General features: G+C 37.1%; 1 protein-coding gene across 1 annotated transcript in view; it reads right to left on the bottom strand.

Moving 5' to 3' along the window:
* The window catches only part of CWC25 (CWC25 spliceosome associated protein homolog), a 25,612-nt gene extending 10,606 nt beyond the window's left edge, over nucleotides 1-15,006 (bottom strand). Inside the window, exons 1-4 of the mRNA XM_074224076.1 lie at nucleotides 14,858-15,006; nucleotides 8,780-8,952; nucleotides 1,199-1,435; nucleotides 248-317 (exon numbers count right to left, since the gene is read on the bottom strand). Coding sequence (XP_074080177.1) covers nucleotides 248-317; nucleotides 1,199-1,435; nucleotides 8,780-8,952; nucleotides 14,858-14,875 — 498 coding nt within the window. The 5' untranslated portion in view covers nucleotides 14,876-15,006. The remainder of the gene's footprint in view (nucleotides 1-247; nucleotides 318-1,198; nucleotides 1,436-8,779; nucleotides 8,953-14,857) is intronic.

Here is a 15,006-nt window from a genome sequence, read left to right as displayed (position 1 = left end):
CAACACTAGCTGCCCCCATTTTGTATTTATTGATATTCTCCTTATATTTATTCTGTCTTTACTCATAAATGTTCTAGTTATACTCCTGCCCCTACCATTAGAACACAAGCTACTATCAAGTAGATATTATTTCATTTATGTATTTGTATTCTCTAGAGGTTTGCACAATGACTAGCACAACCTAGTTAATAAATGTTTGTTGATTGGGAATTCTAGTTTTGGGGCTTTCATATTATGGAACACTTACCAATTCTTTGATTTTCTTCATTTTCACCGGATTATTCAAGACTTCTCTCTTTTTCTCTTCCTCCTTCTTTCTGAAAGCAAATTATAAACATGAAAAATCATTTATTTTTCCTTTTTCAAAGGAGATTAAATGATTCTTTAGAGGGATTCTCTTATACACAAATCCATCCAAGTTCCATATAGTCTTATGGGAGTGCTAAAACCAGAGACCTTCCCAAATTTGCAGCTGTCATACCTTTAAAAGGCTCTAATTCTCCTCTTCTTTGTTGGCAATCAGCTTGTTTTTCTGACTCTTACAGAAGGAACTTAATACTTAAAATTCTTAGAAATTGGTCAGGTAAGAGACCCTTAATGTTAAATTGGTAGGTTATACTTTTATTTGACTAAAATAAGTGGGGAAACATTTAAGAATAAGGCAAAGTCCCCCTTAAAGAAACCAAGTCTATTACTATCAGTAGAAATGACTAAGAATGTCATTTTCTACATTCTTTAGCAGTAGAATGAAATATAGGGAATACCCAATAAATAGTTTATTCCTCCCTTGTCTACAGGCCAGAGGATCCTGACATTTAGAGGATAAAGAGTGGGTCAATTATTTTCTCAGTTCACATGGACAAACTATAACCTAATAAAGGTAACAACACTTTCTTTTTCTCTTACTCCAAGCCCCAGATCCTTCTGAGGTTGTCAGTTTTCCTATACGCTGTGCCTGAAGCAACATTTATAAAAGAGAGGATAAAATTAAGAAAACAAATCTGGGTCAGACTATGAAATTTGCCAGTCAACTCAAAAAATTTCCTTAACTGGGCTTTCCTAATACTTGCATGTCCAGGAAAAAGGAAAAAGAATCTAAGGGAAAACTAATACAAAGAAAGAGAGTCTACTGAATTCAGTTTAGCAAAGTTTCTTTAAGTCTCAATGAATTAAGCTTCCCTCCCACCCATGGTAATACCGAATGATGAAAAGTGGGTCCTCCCGGATTTTGCTGGCCATGTCAAGTAGAGAATTGGCACCCGAGGGAGCAAAGATAGAGCCTGGGAGAAGTCCTGTCTCAGATGAACAACCTGCTTCTTTGTCTTCCATCTTCTCAAAAACATATTTGTCAATGGGGCGTCCCATCAGATATTCATCACGGTTCACCATCCCACCAGGGCCCTGGTACATCCAGTCGAGTTTTTCTTCTTTTTTTCTGGTTCCAAGAAGAAAGAAAAATTCCACAATAATCAAAAAAAGTTATCAGAAATTCACCCTTTCAATAGGTCACCTTAATAGCTTAGGCAAATTCTATAAATGCTTCAGGTTAACCAAGTACTTTATATTCATTATCTCATTTGTTTATTCAGAATTATCTTATGGAATAGAAAGATAAATACTATATTTTTAAGATCTGAGATTACAGTTATTGCTTCTATCCTCCATATTGTTATTTGTCCTTCATTTATGAAAAGGATATAAGGGAGATGATACCATGACATCAACTGAATTGGATTTAAGTTATGCTCTGCAAAAGTCATCAGATTCATTTTCTCCTCAGGAGTCATGTGAGTCCAGTAGCCAGAAATAGATAAGATGAATGGAGATGCAGTGAGAGACTTTGACCTTTTAAAGTAAAGGTCTTTAACAGGTCTCAGTTTGACAGAAATGATGCCCATTCAGTGATTAAGACTAGTAAGAGGGGCGGCTAGGTGGCACAGTAGATGGAGCACTGGCCCTTGAGTCAGGAGTACCTGAGTTCAAATCCTGCCTCAGATACTTAATTACCTAGCTGTGTGGCCTTGGGCCACTTAACCCCCGTTTGCCTTGCAAAAAAAAAAACCTTAAAAGACTAGTAAGAAAGAAACCAGATTGAGAGTAAATTGTAATTATTTCTGTTTTGGTCAGAAACCTTGAGGGTCTTCCCCTCCCAGATGGATTTTTTTTTTTAAACTAGCTAAGTCATTCTTTGCCTCTTTTCATATGTAGCCTTAAACAATGAATGAGCATTACCTCAGTCAAAGTGAGAGCTGTTAAAGACCTTCCCTTAAAAAGATCCTGGTCTCAGGTATCTAGGGTTATCTCTAGTGGCTCCAGAGTGAAAGGCTATCACTCAATATAATGTCAGCCTCTTTGCAGCCTAGAGACAGGAAGATGAAGCTAGTGATATGGTGAAATAAGTAAATACTGGGTGCTGCATCAGGAAGACCCACATTCAAATCCTGCCTCAATCATTTTACTGGCTGTGTAATCCTAACTTCTTTGGGCTTCAGTTTCCTCAACTATAAAATGAGGGAGTTGGATTCATTGGCCTTTAAGATTCTTTTCAGTTCTTAATCTATGATCCTAAGAGATGATGTTATGATTTGATGTGGTAAAAAGGTGATGGCTTTCTTCAATGAGCTAGGTTAATTTTTGGAAGACAGACAACCTTGTCAAAAAGTCAATACTCAAAAACCTTTCCAATTTCATACCTGCCAAAATGATGCAGCCTTTGAAAATCTTTCATAATACAAGAGTAGGATTTTAGTGAAGACAAGACAGGCAATATAAGTATCATCTCCATTTTAAGTATAGGGAAATAAATACAAGAAAACCTTATAACTCTCAGCATAGTGCTTCTTCTAGTGTCAGAGATAAACTCATGTAGCAGCTATCAAGAGCAGAAGTCAATCAATAAGCTCCTCTGATTTTGTGCATACACATAAATATATACATACACCCAACAAGAGCACTATACAAAATGGTTGCAGCACAGACTTGAGATCCTTCAGGAATTCAAAGGAGAGAAAGAATTCAAGGAGTGCCAGGAGTCAAAGAAGGGAGGTCGGAGATGAGACTTAAGCCAAGTAGAATCTTTTGAAGAAAATCAAAGTGTGGAAACCCAATGGAGATGGGAACTGAAGGAAAGGAATAAAACAATGGTAAGGCCACTAACAAAAAAGCTAAACTAGAAGCAAATGCTGAAGGCAGATTCAAAAATTAATTTTAAACATTTAGGATTTGAAGTGACAGCAGAACAGCCAAGTGTATGTCTTTAAGGGAATATCCATCCTTAAGGAATGGTAGAAAGAAGACAGGACACCAGGAAAGGAAATGGAGGAATAATTAAAGAGTGTGGAGGAGACAGAGTAGTGTTTTTTTTGTGGTCTGCTGTAGAGAAAATAAATTTAGCAGACAAGTCAAGGGAAATAAGGACAGACTATTATAATCAGCTTAATCTGGTCTTAAAATAACTTCTTTCAGGTCCTTTAGGAAAACATGGTATCCTGTAAGGAAAATTTTCCTACCACTAAAAATAAAATTATAATTAAAACAAAAGAAGGTGATAGATAATAATGTTTACCACTCTGCTTATATTGAGAAATGAATTGCAATATAGGAGGGAACATGATGATGGAGTATCTTTAAATGAGTTTTCACTTTATTAAGTGTCCACATAAGTGCCCACATAAGACTCTATTGCATATCACATAAACAAAGATGATGGACAAGGACTCTACTTTCCTGAATCATTATTCAAACAAGACACAGTCAACACTAAGAATGGCATACAGACTTCATGGCTCTATGTTCAAAAGTCATTGAGTAAATAAAAGACCAGGACCCTTCTTTCCACTGCTGCATGTGGAGTAGGTAGGGAGAAAACCAGGGTTTTTTAAGTGATCTTACAAGATACTCAACTCCAGAAAGCCCATTTACATGGAAAACTCATCCATAAGTATTCCACTATTTCAGAACTGGTGATAATACAGATAGAAATGGATAGCTGAGTAGCTTAAAAATGTTTTCTTCTCCCCAAATGACAAATGGTCAAAGGATATGCAAAGGCAATTTAGAGATGAGGAAAAATCAAAGCTACCCATAGTCATATGAAAAATTGCTCTCAATCATTACTGATGAGAGAAATGCAAATTAAAGGAACTCTGAGGTACCACCTCACACCTATCAGATTAGCCAATATGACCAGAAAGGACAATAATCAATATTGGAAGGGATGTGGGAAATCTGGGACACTTATACATTGTTGATGGAGTTGTGAACTCATTCAACCTTTCTGTAGAGCATCTGGAATTATGCCCAAAGGGCAATAAAAATGTGCATACCCTTTGATCCAGCAATACCACTACTGGGTCTATCACTTGTATAAAAATATTCATAGCAGCCCTGTTTGTGGTGGCAAAGAATTGGAAATTAAATAAATGTCCTTCATTTGCGGAATGCCTTAACAAATTGTGGTATATGTATGTCATGGAACACTATTGTTCTGTTAGTAACTAGGAGGGGGGAGGCTAGGTGGCACAGTGGATAGAATGCCAACCCTGGAGTCAGGAGTACATTTCCAATCCGGCCTCAGACACTTAATAATTACCTAGCTGTGTGGCCTTGGGCAAGTCACTTAACCCCACTGACTTGCAAAAAAAACCCTAAAAAGAAAAAGAAACCTGGAGGGATGGGAATTCAGGGAAGCCTGGAAGGATTTGCATGAACTGGTGCTGATCCGAGATGAGCAGAACCAGGAAAAAATTATACACCCTAACAGCAACATGGGGGTGATAATCAACCTCGATGGACTTGCTCATTTCATCAGTACAACAATCAGGGACAATTTTGGGCTGTAATGGAGAGTGCCATCTATATCCAGAGAAAGAATTGTGGAGTTTAAACAAAGGCCAAAGACTATTACCTTTAATTTAGGAAAAAAACCAAACCTGTTATCTTACTACATAATTCTGTTATCTTTTATATTTTATTTTTCTTCCTTAAGGATATGATTTCTCCCTCATCACAATCAACTTAGATCAATGTATATCATGGAAACAATGTAAAGACTAACAGACTGCCTTCTGTGGGGGAAGGGGGGAAGGAAACAATTAGGGGGAAAATTGTAAAACTCAAAAATAAAATCTTTCTTAAAAAAATGTGCATACCCTTTGATCCAGCAATACCTCTATTTGGTCTATACCTTGAAGAGATCATGAAAAAGGGTAAAAACATCACTTGTACAAAAATATTCATAGCAGCCCTATTTGTGGTAGCAAAGAATTAGAAATTGAGTGAATGTCTTGGGGAATAGCTGAACAAACTGTGGTATAGGTATGTTATGGAACACTATTGTTCTGTTAGAAATCAAGAGGGATGGGATTTCAGAGAAGCCTGTAAAGATTTCCATGAACTGATGTTGAGCAAGATGAGCAGAACCAGAAGAACAATGTATACCCCAACAGCAAAATGGGGGTGATGATCAACCTTAATGGACTTGCTCATTCCATCAATAATCAGGGACAATTTTAGAGTACCTGTGACAGAGAAGACTACCTGGACTCAGAGAAAGAACTGTGGAGTTTAAACAAAGACCAAAGTCTATTACCTTTAATATTTTTTAAAAGTGTCTTACATACTACATAATTTTGCTATCTCTAATATTTTATCTTCTCCTCTAGGAGATGATTTCTCTCCCAACACATTCAATTTCAATCAATATATAGCACGGAAACAATGTAAACATTATTAGACAGCCTTCTGTGGGGGGATGGGGGAGGGAAGGGAGGGTGGGAGGAAAAATTGTAAAATTCAAAACCTCACAAAAAATGATAGGCAGAAACTACTATTGTATATAATTGTAAAACAAATAAAATATTAATAAATAAATAATTTTGAGAGTGAAAAAATAAAAATGTTTTCCTCTGCAAATTTTTAGTACATATTTTATGATAAAAAGGAATGTAAGACAAAATTAGTAGGGTTTTTAAGGGTTCAGAAAGTTAAGAATTATTTCAATGTGACTGATTTCTAGATTCAATAATCATATGTTGAGTCAAATAATGTTACACTATGATATAAATGATACACCTTGTGATGTAAACATGTCTATCGAAAACTTTTATTTGGAGGTTTTAATTTATTAGCAACTTATTTATATTTCAGTTTTTAGCTTTTCTCCCTTACCCATCATTTAGATTTATTATGTTCTCCTGTATTTCAGAAACATCAATTCCATGAATAGTAGATGTAGGCTTTGAGTCAGAATGACTCGAGTTCAAATCACACCTGATATTTATTATCTCTGTGTCAATGGACAAGTCATTTAAACCTTCATGAGATTCAGTTATCTGTAAAATGAAGGAGTGGTTAGGCTAGGTGGCCTGAGGTCTCTTCCAAGTATAGCTATAATCTCAAAATTTATCTTTCATAAAACTATGTCACTCTCCTGCTCAAAAAATTCCAGTGGTTCCCTATTGTCTTTATTTTTTTTCTCCCTATTGTCTTTAGAATTAAAATGTAGGGGGGCGGCTAGGTGATGCAGTGGATAGAGCACAGGCCCTGGAGTCAGGAGTACCTGAGTTCAAATCCAGCCTCAGACACTTAATAATTACCTAGCTGTGTGGCCTTGGACAAGCCACTTAACCCCATTTGCCTTGCAAAAACCTAAAAAAAAAAAAAAAAAAAAAAGAATTAAAATGTAACTTTTCAGCATATCATATAAAGTAATTCACAATCTCATTCTGATCTCTTTTTCCAAACTGATTTCAGATTATCCTTATATACACTATGGGGGTCCAACCAAACTGGCTTACTTGTTATACTTAGTACATTATACCCTAATTCCTGTTCTGATGACTTTACACAGGCTATTCCTCCTATCTAATGTTCTCTCCTTACCTCTACCTCTTGAAATTTCCATCTCCCTTCAAGTCTCTGCTCAAGTGCCTGTTCCAAAAAAGGTCTTTGCTGATGGCCCCTCCACCCCAATACTGAAATTATTTCTCTGGGTAGGTACATATTTTCCCCAACTAGAATTCCCTTGAGAGCTAAGACTATTTCACACTTGCTTTTGCATCTCCAGTGCCTAGCACAAAGTATTCGATAAATACTTACTGTATTAAATTAAAAATGTCATCTATTAATAAAAAAACAAAGAGCTTTCTGCATATAAGATGAGGGAAAGTATAATAAACCAGTTTGCAGATTTTCTCCCGTTAAAACTTTAAGTCAATATAGCATGGGGTCTTCTATGTTCTGTGACCTTATGATCTACTGAATTTTTGCCAAAAACCAAAATAACAAAAAACTCCAACCCTATAATGATTTTATAATAGTAGCTGATTACAGTTAGAGGCCATTCCATACATCCATTATCTACTCTAATGGAAGAGAATTAAGGGGACAGATGACCCTATACAAAAAATCTAGAAAGTCATTCGTGGTTTTTATTTTTAGAATACATTATGTGATTTTGTTTTTCTTATGTCATTTTCTCCTTCCAACATTTCAAGGCACTATATAATATTATCTTTATTTTACTCATTGGAAAAATATAGCCAAAGTTATAAACTCTTTGGTATTTTTAATGCATGTTGATGTATTAGAGTAAGAGAAATATTACTAGAATCCAGATTTCTCAATTCTAACTCATTCCCATTCCATATTATCACACTGGCCCCTTAATATGAACTTATATTCTATTGATGAAGCTATAAATTAGTTTAGTCATTCTGGAAAGCAATTGGGAAATATGCTCCCAAAGTTAATAAATTCTAAGTATTCTTTAACTAAAAAATACCATACTACAAAGTGATTAAAGAAAAAAGGAAAGTATTCATATATACAAAAACATTTATAGCAGCTTTTTGGTGTTATGATTTGGGGAATGGCCAAACAAGTTATAGTATATGAATGAAATCAAATAAGTGTTATACTGTTAAGAAATAATCAAAGTGGGGCAGCTAGGGGGCTCAGTGGATAGAGCACTGGAGTCAGAAGGACCCAAGTTCAAATACGGCCTCAGACACTTAAATAATTACCTAGCTGTTTGTGTGATCTTGGGCAAGTCACTTAACCCCATTGCCTTAAATAAACACTTAAAAAAAAATAATCAAAGGGACAATTTTAGAGAAAACTTAGAAGACTTTTCTGAAGAATCAGGGGAACAAACTACGCAATAACAACCTCATAAAGACAAATAACTTTAAAAGACTTCATCACTCTGATCACCAGAAGATCAATGATAATTATCCACTTCCTGATAGAGTGGTGATAGATTCAAGGTGCAAAATGAGATTTATATTTTTTGAACATGACCAGCTCAGGAATTTGTTGTTTAGGGGCAGTTAGGTGGTACCATGGATAGAGCACCGGCCCTGGAGTCAGGAGTACCTGAGTTCAAGTCTGGATTCAGACACTTAATAATTACCTATCTGTGTGGCCTTGGGCAAGGCACTTAACCCCATTGCCTTGCAAAAAACCTAAAAAAAAAAAAAAAAAAAAGTCCAGGAATGTGTTTGTTTGACTGTGTATTTGTTACAAGGGTTTATTTTCAATTGACAAGGGAAAGAATCTTTGTTCAATTTAAAAAAAAAAAGAACCAGGCTGTCTCTAACAGTAGGAATATATATGTAAATTCAATATTAGCACCTATTGTGTTCAATGTTAGATGAATCATGCAAGAAAGAAACCAATCTGGGATGAAAATAATATATAAATTGGGTAATCCATTATCAGGAATATCAAAAGACCTTCATTCCATAATTCTCACCAAATACTAAATTTCAATACTCACTTGACAGCTCCCACATCCTCTGCATAGCGCTGCATCTCCTCCCGAGCCCTCTCCTCCCTAAGCTCCCTCTGCAGTTCCTCAATCTTTTTTCGTTCTGCCTCATGTTTCTGCTCTGCCTTCCACACTTTCTCCACATTTCGGAGGGTCTGTGGGTGCCAGCTCTTCTTCAGATTCTATAGGGTGAAAAGAGGGAGAGAGTAAAGAGAACAATCAGACATTTTTCACTTCCATGTGGGGAATAATCCCGTATTTATATGTCTAGCCCCACTATCTCTTCTGAGCTCTAATCTCCACTCTCCTAACTCCTATTAGACATTTCAAATCGATGTCTTACAAGCACCTCAAATAAGCATGTTTAAAACAAAATTCATTATGCTTCCCCCCATACTCTCCCCCCTTCTGAATAGACTTCCATGTTTCTGTTAAGATCACCATTATCCTATAGGATTTAGACAGGAGAACAAGGAATAGTTTAGCTGTCAGATCTATAGAAAAGGGAAGAATTTCTGTCCAAATAAGATAGAAAACATTATAAAAATGCAAAATGGATAATTTTAATTACATTAAATAAAAGTCTTCCACAAATAAAACCAAGATTAAAAGGAATGCCATGGGGACAAATTGATGGCTCAGTGAATGGAGAACCAGTTCTGGTGTCAGGAGGATCTGAGTTCAAATTCGGCTTCATTTGTTTAAGATAACAGTGTGACCTTGGGCAAGTCACTTAACACCATTACTTGCAAAAACAAACAAAAAAAAGAAATGCAGAAAGATGAGAAACAATTTTTACCACGTTCCTTTGATAAGGGATTCATTTCTAAAATATATAGAGAACTTAAAAAATATGTCATTCCCCAATTGATAAATGGTCAAAGGATATGAAAAGGTTATCAGATGAAGAAATTAAAGCTATCTATAGTCATATGAAAAAATGCTCTAGGGGCGGCTAGGTGGCACAGTGGATAGAGCAACCGCCCTGGAGTCAGGAGTACCTGAGTTCAAATCCGATCTCAGACACTTAATAATTACCCAGCTGTGTGGCCTTGGGCAAGCCACTTAATCCCATTTGCCTTGCAAAAATCCTAAAAAAACAAAAAAAAAGCTCTATATCACAATTGATTAGAGAAATGTAAATTTAAAAACTTTGTGGTATCATTTCATACCTATCAGATTGGCCATTATGACAGAAAAGAAAAATGATAAATATTGGGGGGAATGTGGGAAAACTGGGATACCAATGCATTCATTGCTGGTAGAGCTATGAACTGATCCAACCACTGAGAGAGCAATTTGGACTTCTGTCCAAAGGGTAATAAATTGTTCATACCCTTTGTGATCCAGCAATACCACAACTAGATCTGTATTCCAAAAATCCTTAAAAAAAAGAGAAAAAGGACTCACATAAACAAAAATATTTATAGCAGCTCTTTTTGAAGTAGCAATGAATTGGAAATTGAGGGGATATTCATCAATTGGGGAATGGCTGAACAAATTATATAAATGTGATGAATACTATTGTTCTGTAAGAAATAATGAGCAGATAGATTTCAGTAAAAATTAGAAAAACTTATATGAACTGATGCTGAGTGAAGTGAGCAGAATCAGGAGAATATAGTACACATTAACAGAAACACTTATGATGATCAATTATGATAGATTTAGCCCTTTTTAGCAATCTAGTGATCAAAGACAATTCTTTTTTTAGTTTTTTTTTTGCAAGGAAAGGGGAGTTAATTGGCTTGCCCAAGGCCACACAGCTAGGTAATTATTAAGTGTCTGAGATCGGATTTGAACCCAGGTACTCCTGACTCCAGGGCCGGTGCTTTATCCACTGGGTCACCTAGCCGCCCCAATCAAAGACAATTCTAAAAGACTTATGAGGTAAAATACCATCCTCATCCAGAGAAGGAGCTGTGGAATGGAGTCAGAATGCAAATGAAAGCATACTATTTTCAATTTCTAAAAATTTGTTTTATGTTTTATTTCCCTTTTATTCTGATTCTTTTTTTCACTTATGATTAATATGGAAATATATTTACCATAGTTACACATGTATAACCTAATCAGATTACTCTCTGTCGCAAAAAGGGGGAAGGGGAGGCAGAAAAGTGTGGAACTTAAAATCTTACCCAAAAAATGAATGTTAAATCACATTTCCCTTCTCTCCATCCCTACATCCATCAACAACTTAGTTCAGGTCCTCATTACCACTGAACTGGATTATTTTAATGGGTTTTTTCCTCCAATTACATGTAAAGATAGTTTTCAATAAACATTTTCTTTAAGACTTTGAGTTCCACATTTTTCTATCTTCCTCTCTTCCCTATCTCTCTATGATAACTGTGTAATCTGATAGAGGTTATACATGTGCAATCATATTAAACATAGTTCCATATTAGTCATATTGTAATAGAATCAAAATAAAAGGGAAAAATTATGAGAAAGAAAAAACAAAAATTTTTAAAAAGTATAAATTGTATGCTTTCATCTGCATTCAATTCTATAGTTCTTTCTCTGGATGAAGATGGTATTTTCCATCACAAGTCTTTGATCCTTGTACTACTGAGAAGAACTAAGTCTATCATAGCTGATCATACAATAGTGTTGTTAATGTGTACAATATTCTGGTTCTGCTCACTTCATTCAGCATCATTCATATAAGTCTTTCCAGGTGTTTCTGAAATTTTCCTGCTCTTGATTAATGGTCTTCTAATTCATGTCAAGTCTAAGTGCTGTCTAAGTGATTTTTGCTTACAGCAGGACTAACCATGTTTCCACCCAACACTTTCTCAATAACTTCCGGTGGTTCCCTATTACCATCAGCAAACAAATAAAAAGACTTCACAACCTATCACTTTCCTGTCTTTCCAGTCTTCTCAAAGTTCCTCCTTCCACAAAGTCTACAATACAAGCAGCACACTCATTCCTTACATGTGACAATTCGTTCTCCTAACTCCTTAGACTGGATTCCCCTCCCTCCTCATCTCCATTTCCTGACATTCTTGCTTTCTTCAGGTATCAACACAAATTCCACTTTCTGCAGGAAATCTTTCTGGGGATTGAGCTTTCTCCTCTAAAAATCACTCTGTAGGTGATTTTTCATTCACATGATGTTTCTTCCCAAGGACCAGGATTATTTTTGTGGGGCTTTTTTTGCCTTTCTTTATATCAACTATTCTAAGTCAATACCCAGCACATAGTCAGCATTTAATAAATATGCTTGCTGGTATAGCCCTCTCACACTACCACATCTTCAAATAATAGAAGATGGGAAAAAAAAAGGTCTTTTTTCATGATAGCCTCAGAAAGCTAAAGACTGCCTCTCCAACTCATCTGGAGAGTTTTGGATATGGAGCACAAAGTTCAAGGAAAGGCAGTGTCCTTCTAGGCTATCAAAAATGTTTATGATTTAAGATAGAGAATTTTTTAAAAAAAAGTTTAAAAATCCTACTCAATTCAACTCCAATTTAATTCAACAAATACTTAAGTACAAACTACAGGCAACAGATGTCAGAGATATACAAAGAAAAACAAGACAGTCTTTTCCCATAGGAGCATATTTAAAGGCATTTATTACAAATAATTAAAATAAAAAGCAAATAGTGAATGTATAAAGATGTAAAGTTCTTGAGGTCCAAGAAAAGACCTTTGTGTAAATACCAAAACTAGCCTTTGCAAAGGAAAATCAAATTGGTCTTCAAGCCTTCCTTCCGGACTCTTAATAATAAGAAAAATACATATTTTATATACTGCTTAATGTTTCTGCAACACAACCTCCTAAGCCTCTTACAGGGGAGCCCAAGTGTATAAGCAAAGACCAAATGAGCAGACCAAAACTAAGCTCAGGGGATTGATACTAGTTCAGAACTAGCAGTATATACCCCTCTCCTGTGTCTCTTTTTGTACCCCAAGAGCTTAATATAATGACCAGCATATAATAAATGCTGATGACTATTATCTGCAAATACCAGTCACCCCTTAATACTCACACTTTCATTCTTTTCTCTCCCTTTCCACAAGTACCAGTCACCTCTTTTAATTTTTAAAAATGTTTTATTTATTTTTTCAACTACATGAAGCAATCTTTTTTTTGCAAGGTTTTCAGTTTCACATTTTTTTCTCCTTCCCTCCCTCCTTTTTCTCCCCCACCCCTGACAGAAAGCAATCTAATATAGGCTATACATGTTTAACCATTATAAACATAGATCCATATGGATCATATTGTGAAAGAAGAATCAAATTTAAATGGAAGAAAATATTAGAGAGAAAAGAAGAACATAATACAAAAGACAACTTTTAAAAACTGAAGATAGTAAGCTTTGGTCTGCATTTAACTCCATATTTTCTTCTCTGTATATAAATGGCTTTTTTCCATCACAAATCTTAGAGAATTGTCTTTGATATCTTGCTGCTGAAATGAATATGTCCATCACAGCTGATCATCACCCAATGTTGCTGTTAGTGTGTCCAATGTTCTTCTGGTTCTGCTCACTTCCTTCACTCAGTATTGGTTCATAAAAGTCTTTCCCATCCCTCACATTTTCTTATAGAACAATAATGTTTCATTACATTCATATACCAGAGTTTGTTTAGTCATTCCCCTTGATGGGCATCCCCTTAATTTCCAATTCTTTACCACTTTGAAATTAGCTGTTCTAAATATTTTTGTATATGAAGTGTTTACCTGTTTTGGTGATTTCTTTGGGATACAGACCTAGTGGTGGTACTGTTGGATCAAAGGGTATGCAGAATTTTATTGCCCTTTCAGTCACCTCTTAATACCCTGCTTTTCAAATCCAACTCAAATAATCGAGTCTTCAGTGTTCCCTAAACATAGTAACTTTCTTGTCAGTGAATCTCACAGAGCACTTTGTTCTGCAGCTTTCTAATAAACTTAACATATTCTCTCCCTCCCTACTAGTTTATAAACTCTATGAAGGCAAGAATCGTGATTTGGCTAAATTTTGTTTCTCTTTCCTTGGTATCTACCCAGCAACAGTAGTTTGACAAATATTTGCTGAATTGAAAGATGTATTCCAATTAGAAGGATCAAGCAAGCCTTCATAAATATAGCAGAAATTGGGGCAGCTAGGTGGGTACAGCGGATTGAGCCCTGGCCCTGCACTGGAAAACCTGAGTTCCAATGTGACCTCAGACTCTTGACACTTAACAGTAACTGTAGGATCCTGAGCAAGTCACTTAATCCTGATTGCCTTACCGAAAAAAAGCAGAATGTAAAGTGTCTCAAATGATGAGTAGGATTTAAACTCATCTCGGTGGGGATTTAAGAAACATTGTTGCAAAGATGTACAGTGGTCAATCAGTAAATAACATTTTGGGAGGATAATGAGAGAGTACCAAGGCCAAGAAAAAAAAACTGAGAAATGGAGGGGGAAGGGGGTATGTGTGATAAGATGAACGGTGAGAAGTCAGTTTTGGCTATAATGTAGTGTTGCAGAGTGGGAAATAAGATAAAAACCAGGGGTAGGAAATTGGGACTCCAGGCATCTAAGAAGTCTGGGCCTTATTTGGCCAGCAGGAGAGAATCTCTCAATGGGCTTCTGAAATGAGACTTGTGCCTAGAGAAGATGCAGCTGGAAGAGACGTAAAGGCAGGCTCAGAAAGGAGAGAAGCGGCTCAGAACGGCCAGAAGAGAAGGCGGTCACAGAGGGAGGCTATGGAAGCTCAGGCCTCCGCGGGGCTGGCCACTCCTCTTAATGCCGCCACTTCGGAGTGTCCTGTCTCCCCTCTCAGCCCCCCGTCGCTGAGAGCCAGCCCCGACTGTCGGCGGCCGTGCCCTGTCTGTCCGCAAGCCTTCTCCCCGAGGAGGCCGCGGCAGCCCTGGGGGTCCCCAGGAGCAGCTTGACACCAGGCGCCCTTTCTGCAGTTCTCTCCCCTCCTTCCCCCCATCCCTCTCCGCTCCTCGCGGCGGGGTTCAGACCTCGGTCCCTCGGGGCCAAGGTCACTGCTCGTCCCTCTCCCCCCACCCCGCATTCCTCCGTTGCCATAGTTACTAAATCCCCCTCCCCGCCGCGCGCGCTATTCCCCGCCCCTCTGCTTCGGGCTCCCTTCACTCACCAGATCTCCACCTCCCATGATGGCCTGTTCTTTTGGGGAAGGTTCAACGCGGCTGAGGGGGCCGTGGATAGAAGGACAACCCCAAACACCTTCCCGCCGCCGCCGCCGCCGTCGCCGCCGCCGTCTTTATTAGCCTGTCTGGAGCTCCA

This window comes from Macrotis lagotis, chromosome 2 (genome assembly GCF_037893015.1).
Source record: "Macrotis lagotis isolate mMagLag1 chromosome 2, bilby.v1.9.chrom.fasta, whole genome shotgun sequence".
NCBI classification, from domain to species: Eukaryota; Metazoa; Chordata; class Mammalia; order Peramelemorphia; family Peramelidae; genus Macrotis; species Macrotis lagotis.
Note: the sequence above shows the minus strand (reverse complement) of the source record. Positions and strands in the feature narration are given on the sequence as shown.